Source organism: Vombatus ursinus, unplaced genomic scaffold (genome assembly GCF_900497805.2).
Source record: "Vombatus ursinus unplaced genomic scaffold, bare-nosed wombat genome assembly UNPS02014832.1, whole genome shotgun sequence".
Classification (NCBI taxonomy): Eukaryota; Metazoa; Chordata; class Mammalia; order Diprotodontia; family Vombatidae; genus Vombatus; species Vombatus ursinus.
In genome coordinates this window covers 38,573,724-38,596,238 of record NW_020954610.1, presented here as the reverse complement: position 1 = coordinate 38,596,238, position 22,515 = coordinate 38,573,724, and the positions used below count along the sequence as shown (strand labels likewise).

Below are 22,515 nucleotides of genomic sequence, written 5' to 3'. Positions count from 1 at the left end.
TCTCTCACACACTCTCTCACACACACTCTCACTGTCTCACACACACACTCACTCTGTCTCTCACATACACATGCAGGCACTCTCACTCTCACTGTCTCTCTCATACACTCACACATACTCTGTCTCTCTCACACACACACATTCAAACACTCATACTCTGTCTCTCACACACACACTCTCACTCACTCTCTCTCACTGTCTCACACACTCACACACACACTCTCACTCTCTCACACACTCTCTCTGTCTCTCTCACACACACACACTCACTCATACTCTGTCTCACACACACTCACTCACTCTCAGTCTCTCACACACACACACTCTCACTGTGTCTCTCACACTCACACACACACTCTCACTCTCACACACACAAGCAGGCACTCTCACTCTCACTCTCACTCTGGCTGTCTCACACACACACACACTCTCACTCTCTCTCACTCACTCACTCACTCTCACTGTCGCCCCTCCCCCATGCCTTTTACCCTTTCTCCCTCCTCTCGGGGTTCTTTCCGTCGCCGCCGCCTTTATTCGTCCCCTGACTGTGACGTCGGCGACGAGAGAATCCATTTCCGTTGAAACTGAAAGTTATCCTCCCGAGGGCGGGGCCGGGCGCCAGGGGGAACGGAGGCGGCGAGGGGCAGAAAAGGCCTGGTCCGCGGGGCCGCGCAGGCGCAGACGGGGGAGCCCGAAGCTCGGCGCGCGCTTTTTCTGCGCGGGAGTCGCGACCGAAAGGCTTCTTCTTCCTCTTCTTCTTCTTTTTCTTCTTCTCCATCTCTTCGTCCTCCTCCTCTTCATCCTGGAGGGGGCGGAGGCCGGGGCCGGGGCAGTTGAGCCCGCGGCGATGGCGACTATGGGCAAGAGGAAGGCGGACTCGGACATGGGTCGCCCCAAGAAGACGGCTCTGGACGGCGAAGAGACCCGATGGGGGCGGAGGAGGAGCTTCCTGCCCCCGCCTTCGCGGGCAATGCTGTCTGGCTTCGTGGAGGGCTCCATCGTGCGGATCTCCATGGAGAACTTCCTGTGAGTGAGGCCGGGGTTGGGGCGCCGAAGCTGGACCCCGCAGCGGGAGCCGGCGGGCATCTTTGGGCCGCCTCTGGGGCCTGTTGCGCCGGCGGATCCCAGCCGTCCCCCTCCCCCGCAAGCCATCCCCTTTTCCGTCCCCCATCTCCCCGTCCTTACCCCCTTCACCCAACCCATCCCCTCTCTTCCCCTGTCCCCATCCCATCTTCCAGCCTCATCCTCTTCTCCTCCATCCCCACCCCTTTTCCCAGCCCACCTCCCCCCATCCCCATCCTCTCTTTCCTCCATTCCCATCCCATCTCCCCCGCCCCATACCCATCCTCTCCCCTTCTATCCCCACCCCATCCCACCTCCCAGCCTCGCCGATCAATCAGAATTCCTTTCTGGGAGCTTACTTCGTGCAAGCACCCGAAGATTGTTCGACTTGGAAGGGACCCCAGGCTTATCGAGTGCAAGGGCTCTCTTAACCTTTTTTTTGTGTCATGAACCCAAACCCTTTGACAGCCTTGTTGAAGCCGATGGACTCCTTTTCAGAATAGTGTTTTTAAATAATTGGAGGAAATGCTAAATTTCGTTTAGTGAAAATAAAGAAGTTTTCCCCCATCCCTATTTCACACAGTCCTTAGTATCTCCATAGAACGCCCCCCTCCCCAGGTTGAGAAACCTTGATTTAGTGCAATGCCCCCTTTTTTTTTTTATAGGGAAAGAAAATTTAAGAGTCCCGACTAAGCCAGGCCAGTATTTAAATCGCAGGTCTTTAATTTTGAATCCAGTATTTTTTTTTAAATTTATGCCTTTTGTTATTATAGTTTCACTTTTCAATTCTGAATATGCCTCCTCTTTCATCTCCAAAACTGAAAATACTACTCTTTAAACTACCTGCTGCTTCCTAGTTTTCTCTGATTGCATTTTTGAGGAAAACTTCTTGAATCAAAATCTAAGAGTTGCATTATCCACTTTTATTTTGAGTTGAGAAAGGTAATTATTTTTATGCCTTTGCATTTAGCCTGATGCTGCAGCGTTAGAAGTGGTTTTTTGTTTTTTTTTTCTCTTTCTGTTCCTCTTTGAGTTTGATAGTCAGCTTTGATAGCTCTTCCCTGTAACACTGAATTGGTCTGGTGATGAGGGACAGGGTTTCACATGCTGAATTTATTTCTTGTATGCCTCTATGTTGAATTTAGTTTTGGGAAGGAGACAGCTTGCCTATGTTTACACAACTGTTGAAGCATTATTAGTTTTATATAGCAATTAGATATTTCAGTTAAATTCAAAAGAAGTCAGTTCCCAACTTTATTTACCAGTCTAGGAAGTGTCTACATTTGGTAGAATTAGTACTAGCTTCTGACATTTATGTAGGACTCTAAATTTTGCAATATATATATATATATATATATATGTATATATACACACATACACACACATATATATGTGTGTGTATGTGTGTATTATATGTGGATATATGTGGATATATATACACTCGTGTATATATGCATATATACGTATATGTCACACACATCTCATTTGATCCAACATTATTGTGATATGTCTCTTAACAAAAAATACAATAACAGATTATCATTTTTTTCCTCCTAGTTGAATTTTTATTTGCACATTCATTGTTTTAGGCCCAGTCCTTTGCATTTGGGCTTGGTTTGTGTAGTAATTGTAAGTATTTTTTCTACTTCATAGATCATTTGAATTGTAAGGTAAAACTTCTCATTTTGTGGATGAGAAAACTGAAGTAGATTGAGAAAAAGTGACTTGTCTATGATCACACAGGACAAGAGCTTAGGTTTTCTCATCCCAATCTAATATTTAGTCAGTCAATAAACATTTTTTAAGCACCTACTATATACCAGGCACTGTGCTGAGTGCCGATGATACAAAGAAAGGTAAAAGACAGCACCTGCTGTCAAGAAACTTGCAGTCTAATGGGGGAGACAACATGCAAACACCAGCACAAACAAGCTACATATGAGATAAATTGGAAATTATGAACAGGAATTAGTAAAGGCATCTTATAAAAGATGGGATTTTAACTGGGGCTTGAAGGAAGCCAAGAGGAAAAAATAAAAAGAGAACATTCAGGCATGGGGACAGCCCATGAAAATGCCTGGGATCAGAAAATGGCCTGTCATGTTCTAGGAACAACAAGGAGGCCAGTGTGTGGATTTCAGTCTGTGTGCCAAGTGAAAGGAGTGTAAGGTATAAAAGAAGACTGGAAAGGAAAGTGGGCCAGATTTTGAAGGGCGTTGGACATAAAATACAGGCTTTTATATTTGATCCTGGATGTAATAAGGAACCACTGGTGTTTACTGAGTAGGGGGTGAAGTGGACCAACCTTCATTTGAAGAACATCACTTTGACCACTGAGTTGAGGATGGACTAGAGTGGAAAAAGACTTGTGGAAGTAAGACCAACTAGCAGGCTATTGCAGTAGTACAGATGGGCCTACACCAAGGTGGTGGCGGTGTTAGAGGAAAGAAGCGAATATGTACATACACAAGAGTAAAATCAACAGACATTGGCACCAGATTGGATGTAGGGAAACGAGAGAATAAGAAGTCTAGGATGAGTAGTTGGATAGATAGGAGGAAAACCAGAGAGAGTATTGTTACAAATAAAAGAGAGTATCAAAGAGAAGAGCATCAAGGACAGTGCTAAGAGGTGAAGAAAGATAAGATGAAGAAAAAGCCATTAGCTTTGGCAGTTAAGAGAGCATTCGTAACTTTGGAGAGAGGTTTTGTTTAAATGATAAGATGGGAAGCCAAACTGTAGATAATTTAATGGAATGAAATGAGAAGCAATAAATATTGGAAATTCAGGGAAGATTTGTATTAAATGATACAAATGAAGTAAGTAGAGACAACCATGTACACAATGACAACAATGTAAATTTTTTTGTTAATTTATTAGTATTTTTTTCCAATTATATGTAAAGACAATTTTTAGCATTCATTTTTACAAAATTTTGAGTTCTTAATTTTTCTCCCTCCCTTCTTCCTAAAACAGTAAGCACTTTGATATAGGTTTGACATAGGTTATATGTGTGCAATCATGTAAGACCATATTAGTCACAGTTGTGAAAGAAGAAACAGACCAAAAGGAAAAAAAAAAGCCATGAAAAAAATAAAGTGATCTGTATTCAGAGTTCATCCATTCTTTCTCTGGAGGTGTATAGCATTTTTTATTATGAGTCCTTTGGGATTATCTTGGATCGTTGGATTGCTGAGAAGAGCTGTCATCCATAACTGATCATCACACAACCCTGCTGTTACTGTGTACTATGTTCTCCTGGTTCTGCTCATTTTATTTTGCATCAGTTCTTACAGGTCTTTCTGAAAGCCTCTTGCTCATCATTTCTTATTACACAAAAGTATTCCATTATATTCGTATAAATGTAAAATTTTTAAATCACCAAAAGGAAGCTGAATTCTGAGTAGCTACACTGTTAGTCACCCAGGAGACAGATAATGAAATATGCCTCCCTCTCCACATAAGGACGTGAGGCAATTGGGCAGAATTCTTATTGCCTTTCCTTAATTTTTTTCTTTTCTATGAGGGAGATTTCTAAAAATTACTGTTGTGAAAATATAAGGCATCAATAACATTTTTTAAAAAATAAACTATAAAATTTCTCAGAACAGGTATATTTTAAATAGTTATCAGATTAGGGATTAGTTGACTGGTAGATGAGAGAGCAGGAGACTATAGGAATAAAACAAGGAGAACACCAAGGGAGAAGGAAAAGAACATTGAAGAGTAAAGCCACAGAAATGGTTTAAACACTTAACAGTTTTAAAAACTTAACAGTTAAACACTGAACAGGTTTATGGAGAACTATCAAATCATCTATACTTTTTTTTTAGTAATCAAACAAGTTGAGTCTTTAACTTCTTCGTCAGTGGTGTTAAATTCAAATAGGGATTTCTGCGGCTACATGTTAATTTGGAAAACCACATATTAACATGTTGCTTTGTATTTTTATTTACTTTGTTAAACATTTCCTAATTACATTTTAATCTGATTCCAGGCCACACTGGAGGGTTTTTGTAGCAGTGAGTTTGACACTTGTTTTATATAGTACTTTCAGTCAATAGTGGGATGGAAAAGATGTGTTGTATACCATGGGAAGCCTGCTCATTGCCTACTAATAATCTCATCAAGAATTCCTTCAATGCATGAGAGAAAAAATTTGTCAATGGTTTTGTTAAAATCTACTAAGTAAATTCCTATCCATGTATACAGCTTTCCATTTATCTAGCAGTCTAGTAACTGTCAAAAAACAAAATGAGGCTAAATTAAAATGACCTGTTTCTGATGAAGCCGTGATGACTCTTTGTTACCATTGCTTCTTTGTCTAAGTGTTCACTAACCATCTCTTTTTATTTTAAACATTCAATTTTTTTTAAATCTTGAGTTCCAAATTCTCTCCTTCCCTTCAGCCTCTCCCCACCCACTGAGAAAGCAAGCAATAAGTCATCTCTTTGTTTTAATTTTTTTCAATTAACAAAAACTCTGATTTCCCTCCTATTCCCTTTCCAGTTGGAAAAGAAAGAAAGAAAAACAAAACCCTTGTAATAAACATACTTAGTCAAAAAAAAAAATACTATTTTGGCTATTCCCCCCCCCCCGTCCCCAAATGTTTCTTTTTGCAACCCTAGGCCATCACTTCTCTATAACTGACTATCTCTTGAAATATCTATTCTGGAATTTTTCTAGAAATTGAAGTTAAATTCCCTGGCTTGTTATTTGCAGTATATTTTGAAAATCAGGACATTTGCCCTGTCATATAACTTTCAATGACTTCATAATTACATGTGCCAGTTTTTTCAATACTTAGGTCCTTTTTTAGAATGTAGTTCATCTGGACCTGATGTATCAAACAGAAGAGCAGCTAGATGTTTGTTATCAGCTCCCTGTTTGTCATTTTTGTTCTATCTTTTCCAGTCCAAGGATAAATCTTTTTTGGCAGAGAAAATAAGAGCACAATAAGCATTGAGATCTTCTGTACTCTGTCTTCAGTTATTATCATACTGTTGATCTTCTCCCTAATATAGCTAAGGAAACCCCATTTTTGTTAGGTTTAATTTTCCATGAAAGTCTCATTTCATTCTGTGCTTTAACATTGCTAACACTGTTTTTGTAGAACCATGCTATACTTTTTTTGTTAATCTTCCAGTACCATCTTGCTGTCTTCTTTATAATGACTTTTTGAAGTCTGCTTTAGTTGGTGAGCCTCCTTTGCATCCACTTCAGTCCATCTGACAGCAAATTAGTTGCTAGCTATTTGGAACTGGGGATGGGACATTGCATAACCTCTCCCTTCTTGTTTTAGCTGAGGCAGTGACTCACTTAGGAAAGATTGACCCCAAGAGTCCCAGATTGAGGGGTTAGCTTTCTGTTGTTGATTGGGTTAATATTCCCTTAATTCAAAACTCTGATCCCTCTACAAGTAAATCAATTAATCAAAACACATTAAGGATGCAAAATACAAATATTATGGGCCAAGGTACTAGTAAACTGGGGAGACCTGAGTTAACCCCACACCTCCACCCTCCTACAACATTGGCTGGTACTGTTGTGAGAAAGGAAGCAGTAGTGGGACACTTGTGGTTAATTTTATTTCCAGATAGTTTGATCTGGGACCCAGTTCTAGGCCTTTTGGACAAGAATATAAAAGGCACTTTTCAGGACTTTGGTGAGGAGCCTGGAGAACCCAGGGAACCTCCATGGTGATTTCTTTTAACTTCCTTTTGACAGATCTTTATGGTGTTTTTTTTTCTTTTCCTGAATTTCTTTTTAATCACCTTGGGAGCTTTTTTTTTTCTTACTAGGTCAAAGGTAATTAAGTATATTTTTACTAAATGGATTGTTTGAACTCTTAGATTTTGATTGTTCTAGAGATACAGAGTAACTACCTGGACATCAAAGAGTGAAACAATCCCTGATCTCAAGGAGCTTTTATTCTAGTGAAGGAGAAAATCAGTGTGTCTCTACGGAATAAGCAAAGAGTTACTGCCAAGTAATTAGGGAGCAAAGTCACTAGTACTTGGTTGGATCTTGGAGGAGGTGGTACTCTGGTGCCTCTTGAGGAAGTTACTCTCTCAGGCAGAGGGTGAAGAGGAAGTATTTTTTTTTCTTTCTTTTTTCAGCCAAAGATAAGGTTTATTAGAACATTGGTCATATTGGGCAGACTCTTAAGGAGTCTGAACATTAGTGAGCTATTGGCTAGATTGTAAGAATCTGAACAGTGGCTACATTTTAAGAATCTAAGCACCTTAAGACAAGATGGACCTTATATACAGAAAGACTGTGGGAGGGAACTAGGAGTAGCCAGAGTAGTTTAGGGTGACTGGAGGAGTGGTCTAAGGAGGATCTGAATGGGAGTGGCCAATAAGCTGGGGTGAACCTGGACCACATAGCCAAGGGAGAATGGAGCCTAGCTAGGATTAAAGGTGAGAAATGGCCTGGGGCCATAGGGAGGTAAGTAACAGAATTGGGAGATTGGGTGTAGCCACAATGAAAGGCCAGTTGATGGGATTATAGCCTCAGGCAAATGTCAGAGATTTGGCCATGTGGGAAAGTCCAGGGTTTTTCCTTTGTGGGGTCCAAATCCCAACCCCATCATTCCCCCCTCAAACAAATGGGACCCAAATTCTTTTGGGGTAAGGGCCTGAAGGTCTTGGCTTCTGAAACTGCTCTCTGGAGGGGGTCCCAAAGAGGAGGTTGACTGGAACCCAGCACAGGCTGCATCCAGGGAGCCATGGGGGGATATTGGCTGGTACCCACTGTTTGCTAGCAATTGCAGGTGAATGGCCTATAGTCTGGAAGACACAAACCTGACAGAAAAGACTGCAGGTCCCAGATATGACAAGATAAAACATCCTTAGCTCTGTTTGGATTCAGATAATTCTGTTTTCCAACCATGCATTATCAAATCCACCTCATAGCCAGACTCAGGAATAGCTAGGTGGGTAACATTCCTTTTCAAAGGAACATAATGGAGAAACTGAGCCAGGAGGATCCCATCTTAGACTGAGGCTAAAATTGTCCTCTTAGCTTTTCCCGATGCTAACTTCCCACCAGTATCACATTCTCTCTGAGTAGCTTGTGGCATTTCTCAGATGGTGGATTATTGATTTATCAATGGATTATTATGATCCATTAGACAGCTCAAAATAAAATCATGAGCTTTTTTACCTCAAACAGCAAATTTCACTAATCACAGCTTAGGAAAAACTTTTGCAGGATTTACATCTCAAACTTAAATTTGTCCTGGTGTAAAAAGCCAACCATCAGAGATTTCTCTACACTTGTAAATTCTCAGCAATCCATAACCCAAACAAGCTTTTTGGCTAGTTTACACATTAAAACAATAACCAACAATAGCCAAATTATTTTAGTGGTAACCAAATTAGGAAAACTTGCTTGACATAACTGATACAGAAAGTTCACTAATTTGAAACTTGAAATAAATCCATTACCAGTCAAATGACTTCAATTTTGTTAAATTCATTTCCAAATTACTTTTACATAGAGAATCAACATCTCATCATTAACAATTGAAACTACAAATTTAAAAGAGCATGCTTACCCAAGTTCAGAGGCTAACTTCTTTACTTTGAGCAGGATGTACTGAACCTGGGTAATGCTTCCAAGCAAAGGTTGCCCTAGGGCCCACGGCCATTGCCAGGGGGGCCCCCACGCTGTAGCTGCTGCTCCATCCCCTCCTTCCTTTCCCAGGTGGGGGAGGGCAAAATCAAAGGTAAGGGATAAAGGGTGAAACTCTCTTCTCCTATGAAAAGGGGTTAACAGATGCCCTCTTGACTCAAGGGAAAGGAGTGGGAGAAAGGAATGACCAGGGTTGTAAGGATGAGTTTCAAAGCTCCTTTAATGATCAATCACAAAACCTCCAGAATCTGCCAAGATATGTTTAGCTATTCTAACTTTGCCCTGTAACCTCTCCATGAAGGAGGATTCAGGGGTGTAGAGGTAAGGGAGTAAGTAAGCCTCAGGGAACCAAAAGCAACTGCAGTTTTCCCCATTTCTTTAGTGCTGAGAATTGGACATACATTTCTGAATAGGGCGTCTGTCCTTGTCCTTTATGCTCATGGCCTTGAACTGACCCAGTGGACTGAGTGTCAGGCTGCATTCAAGACAGCCTCAGAACTGTCTGCCTGAAAAGCACCTCCAAGCCTTGGTGCTTGGAGAGCGACCCCAACTGCAGAGCAAGAAAGAGGGTAGAGGAGGCTTACATACCTTCCAGTCTTGGCTGGAGAGGAACTTGGGGTTAGGTAGTTTCCCCGTACGGGCCACCAAAATGATGAGGTTTAGGGGTGCTGGAACCCCCAAATCACAATATACAGGTCCTGCCCCAAAAGAATTCGACCCAACCCTTCTTTCAGCCAAAGATAAGGTTTATTAGAACATCTGAACGTTGGTGAGCTATTGGCTAGATTGTAAGAATCTGAGCAGTGGCTACATTTTAAGAATCTAAGCCAAAGGAGTATATTCTAAGAATAGGTCGTAGACATAGAAGGCAAGTTTGGACTGTAGGGCATGGGAGGAATAGTGTACAATGAGGCTGGAAAAGTAGGCCAGGGCTAGGTTATATAAAGGACTTTAAAAACAAAACAAGTAAGCTTATATATTTTATCCTAGAGGCAATAGGAAGCCATTGGAGTTGTTTGAGTAGTTGAATGACACAAACTGTCTCACAGACTTGTTTTAGAAGGTGCCATTCTGTACATTGAATGATGAATTGAATGCTGATCCTCTTAATTCAGAACAGACTCCTTGGAAAGGGTACATGGCATTTGTTCACTTAGCAAAGATTGGAATGTAGGAGATATGATATTGTACTCTCACCCTTAGGAGGTGAGAAACTGATTTCCCTAAAGGAGAGGTCTGACCATTTCATTACTCTAAGCAATAAATTCAAGTGTCTGCTGGTTACCTCTGGAATCAATTATAACTCCTCTGTTTGGCATTTAAAGCCCTTTACAACCTGTTCTTTCCAGTCTTATGTCACAGTACCCCTCTCCTGTCACATTGTGGCCCACCCAGACTGACCTTGCTGTTCCTTGTACGTATATGGCCATCAATCTTCCACTGCTGTGCTTCTGCCCTGGCTGTCCCCCTATTTGGATCACACTCCGATCTCGATTCTCTCAGTGTTGGTTTCACAAAGTTAGATGGTAAACGTTTAGCATAACCCCTGGCACTTACTGTGTACTTGTTGATGTATTGATTTAGCAGCCTACGATAACTCTGAGCTTGCAAACAGTCTTGACCACTGAAAGCAAGGTCTTCTAGATCATTTTCACTTGACCTCGGGGAAGCAGAGGTAGCAAGGTGGCACAGTGGATAGAGTGCCAGGCCTGGAGTCAGAAAGACTTGAGTTCAGATTTGGCCTCAGACACTTATTAGCTGTGTGACCCTAGACAGGGCACTTAACCTCTGTCTGCCTCAGTTTCCTCAGCTGTAAAATAGGGATAATAATAGTACATATCTCCCAGGGCTGTTGTGAAAATCAAATCAGATAATATTTGCAAATTGCTTAGCACAGTGGGTGGCACATAATAGGTGCTTAATAAATGTTTGTTCCCTTCTGTTCCCTTTTCCCCTTCTCTATGGCCTGGCTCTTTTTCTGGAGGAAAAGGACTGTACTTGTTCTACCATCCTGAAGTTTCACCATGCCCCAGCCCTAAAATCCACACATAGAAAGTACCACTTCAGCTCCACAATCTCCCTCTGATTGGATGATAACTCCTCGAACCTTCATTTAGACTGATTCTTGTACCAGGCCCCCTAGATGAATACACCTGTGTCTCTCCCTCTTCTCTATCTCAGCTTCCTTTTTATCTGTTTTCTTCCCCCATTTGGATATTGAAGGCTAGGACTATCTTTCTATTTGTATGTGTGTTCCCAGTGCTTAGCACATAGTAAGTGCTTTAAAAATGCTGGATGACTAACTAGAAACTTTTTACTTAAATTAGAAAGAGTGGAGGGCTCCACACCTAACCCACTGGAAGGTGAGTATAGAAGGTTGGCTGCTCTTCTGGTAGACACAGAGATAACTTTTTTTTTTCTTTTTCTGTCTTACCCACTCTTTCCACTGGGAAATGAGATGTTAGTATGGCCTCGTGTTAAGGTAGGTCCACCTAAACTCGAAGAAATAATCCATTTCCATCCTTTTTTTCCCCCAGAAATTTGTGTCATGTTTTTAGGATTATTGGTAAGAATTACATTAAGAAATAATTTTAATAGATTTTAATCTTTATACTGAGGTAGGAATTTCCCCTAATAATCTCTCTACTTGATAGATCTCAAACTATGCTTGTGTTTGCATATTTCTTATTGCTCTAAGATTTTCCATTATAATCCATGTGACTGATAGTTCACATTAAATATTTCTTTATCATAGAATTTCACCTTAGCATTCATCTAATGCAATCCATACTTGAAAAAGTATATCTACAACATACCCAACAAGTTCAGCCAGTATTTACTTGAAGACTTACAATGAGGAAGAAACCAACTACCTCTCAGAGCAGTCCATTTCACTTTTGGATAGTTCTCATTATTAGTAAGTTTCCCTTACATCAAGTCCAAATTTTCCTGTGTACAACTTCCACACATTACTCCTAGTTCTGCCCACTTGCTTGCTAGTACAATTATATCTTTCTTTGTGGGGTTAAGTCTCCAGACATTCAACTGACCAGCACCTGGGAAATCCCAAGAGTACTAGCCCCTGACAGATTTGGGATACAAAACAAAACAGCTCCCTGCTATGCTTCTCTACTCTGGTATCTACGTCACATAAGCATGTCTTATTAATACTATATAATGCTATTCTGTGTCCCGCTCCTTAGTGTTCTAAGCTTTCCTATCTTTGTACCTTTGTGCAGGTTATCTCCTGTGCCTGGAATGTACTCCTTCACCTCTTTCCTCTATTGGCGCCTCATGGAATCTCTAGTTTACTTAAAAGCTCAGTTTAAAACACTTCCCATTTGAAGCTTTTCCTGATTCCCCTTAGCTACTAGTGCCTCCTATTTCTCACTCCACCTCCATTGCCTTTTCACACTTATGTGTGTACATATTCACCTCCCCCCCAAAGAACATAATCTCCTTGAGGTCAGAGACTGTTTTATTTTCATCTTTGTATTCCCATTGACCATCACAGTACCTGGCATAGTCACTTAATAAAGGCTTATTGGTTAACTGATTTATTCCAGTCGTGGGGCTCATCCCACCAAGTCTTATTGATAACTATGCATTTAAATTAGTTTCCCTCTATGCTATCTAGCTTAATAGATATAAAACACTACTACTAGTGGGTGAAAACACTACCTATTAGTGGATGAAAATACTACCTACTGGCACCCCTAAGGTCTGTACTTTGTTGAATAAGACTTTGTAGTTTTTAGCCATGATTTATAGGTTTCTTCTGGCAGTGTGTCTGTGTGATTCACCAGTAATGGATAGTAGTCATCAGTGTGGAAGCGTATTAAAAACTTCTTTTTAGTTTTTCTAGCAATATTAAAAAATAGTTCTAAGCTCTTTCCAAAATCTTTGGGAAAGCCCCTTGGAAAGTTGGGTGATACATAAAGGATACTTTCTTAGGGAAATGGATGAAGGTGATAAATAGTAACTGTGGTCTTGAGGTTATATCACTGCCTTTCTCATCTACCTGAGGTGTTTGGTACTGGGAGCAACCTCTATTCACAAAGGATTAAGATATCAGTGGAAATGGAGGAATTTCCTTTGTTTAACTCCTGGAGTGAGAGGCATGGGCTTGGAGAAATCCAACTGTGGCTTGGTTTGATGCATATTAGGTCTTTATCTCCTGGTTTATCTGTTTTGTAATTTTACCTGGATTTTCTTTCAGAACCTATGATACCTGTGAAGTAATCCCAGGACCCAATCTGAATATGATAGTTGGAGCTAATGGAACAGGGAAATCGAGCATAGTTTGTGCCATTTGTCTTGGATTGGCCGGTAAACCATCTTTCATAGGCCGAGTAGATAAGGTAAGTAACATTCCTTATTTAAGGTCATCCTTTGCTTAGTGTTGAACAAATTCTAAGTTGTTTGATGCCAGTCCCTTGATTCCATAAGCCCATTTTTATTTGAGTAGTGGTCAAGTAGGAAAAGAAGTTGGGAGAAAAGGAATATGAGGTAAAATGTTTTGCTTACTTTTTTTTAAAAGAAAGGAAATCTTCCCGCTGCTTTTTGGTGAACCTAGTTTAAAAACTTTTTAGTTAGCATGCTTCATTTTTCTGAATTAGATGATTTAGGAAAAACTCTCAACCTTTGCTTATAAAATGACCATTAGCTCTTGGAGCGGATTAAAACTCTGAATGATGTTTTACCTGTAATTATAAGAGACTGATGCGTCTAAAATTATAATTAGCAACATTATCAAAGCTATGTTACATACTATTTGTTGAGGTTTAGCATCTGGTGAAGATTTATGAGGAAAGCAATATCTCTAGTGTGTCTGCATGTTTGATAGACATATTATTTGTACTACATGAGTAGGTTTTCTTGGTTAGTCTCTAACTCTGCTACTGTGACAGTACAGTGCTTCTATAGGAAGCTTAGAAACTTGTCATTTAGATGTGAATGAATGAAAAAGCATTGATTGAGCAATTAATATGTACCAAGAACTGTGCTAAGTTCTAGGGTTACAAATACAAAGGCAAAGAACACATTGGAAAGTAGTGACCAGGAAGGGGAAAGGTACAGGGATGGTGAATGGGGCCTTAGGGGGTAGACTGACATTCAATCCAAAAATAATGGCAGAGTTGATTTGCTTATAGTTTGTGGTTCCAGAACTAGAAGAGGTAATGGAGAGTTGTCCAGACTGTAAAGGACTTAGACTGAGAGGAGTGTGAAGTGACGCATGGCTTTGGCTTTCCTAAGTAGTGTTAGGGGACAGGAAGTCACCAAGATACCTGTGGGCTCCCAGGGCGTAGTCTGGGGTGAGTCTGAGGTAATTGGGCAGAAGGTTGTAGAGGGAAGACATAGTACTTTTTTTTTTTTTTTTGACAAGGTAGTTGGGGTTAAGTGAGTTGCCCAGAGTCACACAGCTAGTAAGTGTTATGTGTCTGAGACCGAATTTGAACTCAGGTCCTCCTGAATCCAGGGCCGATGCTCTATCCACTGCGCCACCTAGCTGCCCCCCATAGTGCTTTTCAATATAGAATCTGTCCGACTGGTCTCTGTCAAAATTTCCTAGCACTAGTATCATTGCACAAGGAAGGCACTATGATGGAATACAGCATTTCTATTACACATGCTATTACACCGAATCCTTGTGTATCCTTTGGGGCTACAAACTACAGCCCTTTTATATACAGAGACTTGCAGATATTCTATTTCTCTTTAAAAACACTTTTACTCTGAATAAACCTTCTGGGGTTCCAAGCCTCTGATGGTGGTACCTAATGCACCCTGATTTTCATAACACATTTTGTTTGTTTTTCTGATACATGGAGTATTTGCACTGAATATCAGCACTTGTTTTCCTATCTGCAACTTATATTTTATATCTCTTTATGTACACATGAAAACTTAACTGGTGTCAGCAGTTCATCTTAAGAAGAATAGATTGGGGCAGCTAGGAGGTACAGTGAATAGAGCACTGGCCCTAGAGTCAGGAGGACCTGAGTTCAAATCCGGCCTCAGATACATAACACTCACTAGCTGTGTGACTCTGGGCAAGTCACTTAACCCCAATTGCTCTTAACAAAAAAAAAAAAGAAATAGATCTATAGGTTTGGATGGGGTGTATGTGTGTGTGTATTCAAATCTAAGAATGTATTTGTTAAAATCTAAAATGGCTCTCCTGGATGCACCTGCTTGAGATTTGCACATCTTTTTAAGAGGCATTGAGATGTATTCTTGATGCAAGTGTTTGGAACTAATGGGAGAAACTATTCCTAGTGTGCATGTAAGTTGTTTATAGAAGAGTTAGTGCTGGGATTCAATACAAAGTCAGAGTGTTAAAAAGAAACATTTATCTCCTAATTGCCAAACCTCATGACATTTTCTCTCCTTTCTTCAACATTTAACATGATTGACCAACCTCCCCTCCTGGATTGGATACTCTTTTTTTCCCCCAACAGGGTTTTCATAACACTATTCTCCCTTGGTTTTCTTTCTGCCTGTCTGACTGCTCAGTCTCCTTTGTGTATCATTATCCATATAACACCTCCAAACTGGGTGTACGTCAAAGCTCTGTCCTGGGCCGTCTTCTCTTTTCTTGTTACACTTTATCAAAAATCTTATCAGATGCCATGGGTTTAATTATCTCTATGAAGCTGATTGTCATATCTATATATCCTTGTCTCTTTCCTAAGCTCCAGTTTTATGTCATCAACTGCCCATTGGACGTTTCCAACTTGATGTCTAATAAAGCGTCTCAAACTCAATATCTCCAAAACAGAACTCATGATCTTTTCCCCCAAAACCTTCTGAATATCCTTATTTCAGTAGAGAGTACAGCCATCCTGGTAGATACTCAGGTTCTCGACCTCTCTGTCATCCTTGACTCCTCATTCTCCCTCACTTGATGTATCTTATTAGTTGTCAGATCTTCTAATTTTTACCTCTACAATATCTCTTGAATTCATTACTCACATGCATCTCTCTCCCCTCAAATGTCCATCATTCAGATTAAGCATTTCATCATCTCCTGTCTGGACTATTGCAGTAGTATCCTAATTGCTCTCTCTGCCTCAAATCTCTGTCCTTTCCAATCTATTCACACAGCTACCAAAGTGATTTCTTAAAGCACAGTTCTCTCCATGTCATCTTTCTACTTAATGCCAGTAGTTCCCTGTTACCTATAGGAAAGATAAAAGTTCCTCTCTTTGGCATTTAAAGCCCTTCACAATCTGACCCTAACCTACATTTCTAACCTTATACTTTATTCCCAGTGCTTTGCTGTCTAGTCAGACTGACCTTGCTGTTTCTGACCCAGCCTTCTCATTTCCATCCCCCTGCTTTTATTCTGTCTGGCCTCCTGTGCATGGAGATGCTTTCTCTCCTTACCTCTATCACTCAAATCTGTAGCTTCCTTCAAGACTCACCTAAAGTACAAGGTTCTCCATGAAGCCTTTCTTGATCCCCTCAGCTGTTAATAGCTTCCCTATTAAAATTACATTGTATTTATTTGGTAAATATGTATAAATATACAAATCCTTCTAGACAATAAGTTCCTTAAGGATAGGAATTGTTTCATTTTTGTTTCTATCCCAGTACCTAGCACAATGATGAGTACATAGAAGGGCTCTTAATAAATGCTTGTTGATTCTATAACAGTCATTGTGAAGGACTTTCAGAAACATGGAACTTTACTGGGATTATTCAAGCATCAAAAGTACATTTGAGAGAAACAGTTCTTTAATGTTACTATGAGAACACATAGTTAAATACTCAAATGTATCTACTTTACCATAATGAAGTGTAAAACTAGCACTTGTTTATTTAAAGGATAAAAGTCTACATGTTTATCACTAGATAACTAAACTGCTCAATGGTAGGCAATCATGATTTACGTGTAGATAGTTTACAAATAATTAGTGGGGAGGTTGCATAGTGATGGTTTATCACAGCTTTTTTTAGTCATAACATAGAAAGTAAGCTTTTCAGTAACTTCTTTTTCTCATATGTTTTCCCTCTATAGTATATCTCATATCCATCCTCTATTTAATACAATTGCAACCACCCTCTTGGACTTTTCCAATAGCCTCCTAACAAGACAACCAGTCTCTACTCACTTTTGCCCCAATCAGTCAATCAGTTTATGCTATATTCTACTGCCAGATTGAAAAACCTAGCATACAAAGCTCTCAACAATCTGGTGTCATTCAACCTTTCTTGCCTTATCTTCTAATGATCTTCTTCCTGTGGAGTCTCTAATCCCACCTAATTTGACTATTTAAAAGGTTAGTTGCTTTCCCACCTCCCTGCCTTTTCTTTTGCTGTTCTCTGCCTGGATTGCTTTCTCTACCCTTTTTCTGCCTGTTGAATTCTTACTCATCCATTAAAGCCCCAATCAAATACCATCTCCTTTAGAAAACTTTCCCTGACCCTCTTATTCCCATCTCTCCCCCAAGTCAATAATGAGTTCCTCCTCCCCCTTAGACTTCACTTAGCACTTGCTTACACCTCTCTTAATTGTTTATTTTGTAGAATAGTATTTGTGTATGTGTGATATATCCCTTTTCTAGACTGTAAGCACCCCAATATTGTCTTATCTAAACTAAATTTCTCCCAGTCTGTGTGCTTTGTACACTCTGACGTTGTAATAAATTAAAGGTATGTGGGAAGAAGTAGTAGTAATGCCACAATTTTAGTATTGCAGCTTTACACAGTTGAGGGAGTATGTATATATGTCTTGTGTGCATTAAAGCATCAAATGTGGTCACCTGATAAATACAGATATTAAGTAATGCCTATGCCACATGTCTGCTATCTAGCAAGTTAAATAATTTTCCAAGAATTCGCTCACCCATTTTGCCTTTTCTTGTGTTCTATAGGTTGGCTTTTATGTGAAGCGAGGGTGTGCCAAAGGCTCAGTTGAAATTGAATTGTGAGTGTTGAAAATGATCAAATTAAACTTCAGTATTTAGCCTCTGATTTTATATTCATTTAATATATATTACTTTGCTATGTATTGACTTAGGAAATGGCAATAATATAATAATATCAGTTATATCTTGTCAACATTATTTAAACTGTTTTATTCAAACAAGCAAATGTGCTGCTTAACTTTGCCTTTTGATTATTCTTTTTAAAATGCAAGCATTTTCTTTAAAAAATAATTTCCTTTAGGGGACATTTTCTCCATTGAAATTACTTTAAATAGTTCTTGTTTTAAAGTTGTTTTAGATAATGAATTGTTGTCAGATGTAGAAGAATTTAACAATATGCAATGTTCAAGTATTATATGCAGTACAGAATACTCAGTGGCCATAAATGTAAACCCAAAACAAAGTAAAGCTGTATGTTAATGAGCATTTAGATTCTAAATAAATTATTTCACTTTTTGTGAGTAGTCATCTTTGGGGTTTGTAATGATGGCCAGAGAGAGTACGTTAAGTGAAATGAAGTTAAGAGAGTTCTGTTGGGGGGGGGGGAGTAGAATTATAGAAGGAAGTAGGTATGATACAAATACAAAGTATAAATTGGCTTTTTCAGGTGGTGTAGATGGAAATTTACCTTCTGCTTTCTAGTACATATGTAAGAACCTCAGAGGACTCTTAATCTTTGAAGTAGTTATGGTAATAGAGAAATTATGTAAAAGAAATAGGTTAGAAGAGGATAATAACAAATCACAGAATATTAGACTTGGAAGAGACTTTAAAGATCTAGTCTAACTCTTCATTTTACAGATGAGGATACTGAGATTCTGAGAAATTAAGTAAATTTCACATTCAAGATTTACACAGTAGTATCAGACTGAGATACTCAAGTCTTCTGATTCCGGGTCCAGTGTTCTTTATGCAATACCATACTTCTTCCTAGCTTACAGTTTAGAGTAAAAGAAAATTATTTTCTTAAAAAAAATTTAAGTGTATAAGAAAAGAAAGTAAAAATGAGGGATTGAACTTGGAGAATTTATAGCTAAATTAATCAAGGTTCACTAAACAGAATTAAAATTATTACTTGGAGTAGCTTCAGTAGTCTTAGGAGATGGGTAAATAAAAGAAATCTTAGCTCTGTTTTCTGTACTATTGAAAAAAGAAGAAATGGTGCCAATAATTAAGAAATCGTTTAGATTTAGATTTGTAAGATATAATTTTATTGAATTTGATTGCATCTTATCTGAGTATTCATAATGGTTCAAAATAAACTATACTTTTAAGGCTGCATGTTCAGCTTTCCCCCATCCAGCCTCCATATTCTTTTTGTTATTTGTTCTCCACTCCAACCTAGGAATGGAATGAATGCACCATCTCTCAGATTGATTCAGAAGACTACTTGTTAGGGGATTAGATCATTGGATATAGCTTATCACATTTGATAATTCACACCTTTCCTAGGACAGGGTTATAAATAGTTTGTCTTAAAGTTATTTTTTTTAATTGTTATTTTAGAATGAAGAAGTTTACTCTTCCTTCTGACCTTTTCTTATTTCTATCAACAACTCCACAGTTCTTCCCAGTCACTTACAATTCAAAAATTTTGGGTCATCTTTAATATTTCTCCTTCCCTTACCCACCATATCCAGTCATTTGGCAAGTTCTGTCAATTAAATGTTTGCAGATTCAATAAGTAAATGCTACTATAAATAGTTTAGGTTTGAGTGTTTATAGTATTTCACCCTTTAAGTAATTTAGACTGAAAAATAAGTATCTAACATTTGTAAGCAGGGACTTTTCCAGACTCTTTGTGACCCCATTTGAGGTTTTCTTGGCAGAGATACTAGAGTGGTTTTCCATTTCCTTTCCCATCTCATTTTACAGATAGGAAAACTAAGGCAGACAGGGTTAAATGACTTGCCCAGGGTCACACAAGCTAGTAAGTATCTGAGGCCAGATTTGAACTCAGGAAGATGAGTCTTCCTGACTGCACGGTTGGCACTCTGTCCATTGTGCCACCTAGCTGCCCACAGTTTTATGTTATTACTTGGGCTATATCATCTTTAAAGTTCTTTCTACTTTTAAGATTTTGTGGGTGAAATACCAAGAGAAGATAAACCCTATAGGATTTCAAATGGAACAAAGATTGCAGTATATAGCTTTGTTTGTTTGTTTGTTTTTTATTGTTTATGATCCTTAAAACTGTGACAAATTAATTTTGATACCAGTGAATTTAGGCAACTTTCAAACTATGTGTTTTGAAAATAAAATATTTTAAAATATGTTTGTTAACCAGGTTCAAGACTTCTGGAAATGTCATAATTACTCGAGAGATTGACGTGCATAAAAATCAGTCATCTTGGTTCATTGATAAAAAATCTGCAACGCAGAAAGCAGTGGAAGAACAGGTAGCAGCCTTGAATATTCAAGTAGGCAATCTTTGCCAGTTTCTTCCTCAGGTATGAAGAAGTTGTAAAGACTAAAATTTTTGTTTGCATTATTTAAGGAGCTTTTGGTTCCTGAAGGGAAAAATAATTGAAATATTTTGGGATATATTTTTTAGAGACTGTAAATTTAGTGATATTGGATAAGTTATATTCTTAATGCATAACAAACTGATACTTTCAAGAAGCAATACTTAACAACTTATAGCATAATTTTAGCTTTCCAATTTCTCTCAGTTGTTAAATCTGAATTAGTAAAGAATCTGTTGCATTAATACTTCTTTCAGTGGATCTGTACTCTCTTCAATGTGGCTTCTCTTTCCCAAGATTGTAGCCAATCCAAGGCTTCCCATTCTTATGTAGCTTTTAATTATGTCCTCATGTAAATCCTCCACTAGGGCTCTACTCAGTGTTCTGGAATTTTTTTCCTCTAGATCTCTTGACTTTGTGTGGAGGTCAGTGCAGCATACAGACTGTCCATTGGTTATCTCTCATTTTCGCTACATGAATGGGCCTTCTCTTTCAGATAATACATCTTAACATCCTTTATTGCGTTTCTGCTAGGCAGTTATTCATTGGTGATATGCTGCAGTCCATTTGTGCTTGCTATGTACCTGTCCATTGCCTTTTGGGTGACCATAATATTTAATTTTTCAGAGACATTCCTATTCTAGGATTTACAGCTGTGTAGTATTATCAGAAGAATATTGGTGGTAAAAAGAAATGGCTTTGTTTCAGGGAAAGTTTTGGAACATTGAATGCACTGTGCATTTTCCCAACTAGAAGCCAACTTACTCTTTTTTTCTTCAACATTTGACAGTTCTTTGTCATTCCAGAATGTCTGTCCAAGGTGTTTGTACTGATGGACCAGCTTTATAGACTGACTCTTCATCTGTGTATCATAGTCTGAACAATAGACATTCCTTATCCACTTGGTTTTTCTTGTGTGAATAGTTAAGCTGAACTCTTTTGAGTGATTATAAATATCATTTAGGAGGTTATACAGTGTTCTGGGGCTTGATGCAATCAACACAATAATATTTTCAAACCACCAGGAGGCCTCACCATCTGTAGGGTGTTCTCCCTTGTCTATTGGGTATCTTGGATTCGATTCCAGATAACTTTCAGAATACTGGCAAATGCCTTTGGCAAACATACATCTCTTTAGTTTTTTATCTCATTAATAATCAGAGGATTGTTAAATAAAATTTTCTTTGTTACATCTTTCAAGGAATCTTGTATTATTTTAATATACACATAGAGAAAACCTTGTTGGAAGAGAGCCTGAAGACTACTCTGCCAAATCAAATATTTATTTAGTCAATGAGTCTATGAGAACGGTGGAATGTTATATTCTCTATGTCAGTGGATAACAAGGAGTATGTTAGAAGTTTCACTAGATATGTCAGAAAATGCTTCTCTCTACCCCAAGACTTCCATAGTCTCCTTCCCTATTCCCCCACTGCAGTAGCTGCCTTCTTTTCCTAGCTTGGTATTGGGAAGTTCACAATTGCAGTTTAATCCATAGAGGTACAAAACTGCCTCCTCTATTTTGAGTGCTATGTAAGTAAAGAAGGGGATTATTGAGTGGGGATAGGGAAAGGTCTGGAGAGGCAGAGGAACCTCAAGGCCTGGTAATAGATCTGGCCCAACTGCCGTCGAACTCTTCTTTGTTGCTAACGTAAATATTCTTTTATTGTGATGTTTCCTCTGGATAAAGAGAACTGAACTATGAACACAAAAAGCTTTCTGAGCCACTCTTCCATATGTTTCAGCAAGCTGGGTAACTTAGCTAAAGAATCTCTTTTTCAAAAGCCTACCTATTTCCCTCTTCATCTCTTTTATTAAGAGAACCCTGCACATATGTAGGTAATTCTCACAAAGGTATTATAAAAATGGGAAAGTAGGCATATGGGTTAGTCGTTACTAATATTTTCTTGTTTGCATTTTTTGATGACAATAGGATCTGTGATTCTTTTTTCTCCCAAGTATATGGGAAAAATTACCTGGCAATATATCCTTTTCCAGATATTTAAAGAATTGATCCTTTAACATCCTCAGAAATGTGACACCTCCAGCCGAGACCTCTTTGAGTAGATACACACAGCTAGTCCAAGTGCTCTTCTGTTTTCATTTTGTTTTTTCTTTAGTGCTATTTCTACTTCCTCTACAAGCCCATTAAAGCCTATTTTATTAGGGTCTCCAAATATGGGCCCTTCACTGTCAGTGATGGAGGAAAGAATTTATTATGGAAATCTTGACAGACATTTAACCATTTTTCATCTTTATCTATTCTTCAATTTTCATGATTAAAGGTTCTCAAGATGATGTGGCATAATTAGATTTCTCACCAAATTTGCTATAATTTTCCATCCATTCTTGCAGTTTATGAGAGACTACTGCCTATAATCTTCAATCTATCTGCATAAAATTTTTACAAATTAATT

General features: G+C 38.8%; 1 protein-coding gene across 1 annotated transcript in view; it reads left to right on the top strand.

Moving 5' to 3' along the window:
- The first annotated feature begins 693 nt into the window (after positions 1-693).
- The window catches only part of SMC5 (structural maintenance of chromosomes 5), a 75,539-nt gene continuing 53,717 nt past the window's right edge, over positions 694-22,515 (top strand). Inside the window, exons 1-4 of the mRNA XM_027839578.1 lie at positions 694-1,026; positions 12,920-13,061; positions 17,580-17,632; positions 19,921-20,083. Coding sequence (XP_027695379.1) covers positions 848-1,026; positions 12,920-13,061; positions 17,580-17,632; positions 19,921-20,083 — 537 coding nt within the window. The 5' untranslated portion in view covers positions 694-847. The remainder of the gene's footprint in view (positions 1,027-12,919; positions 13,062-17,579; positions 17,633-19,920; positions 20,084-22,515) is intronic.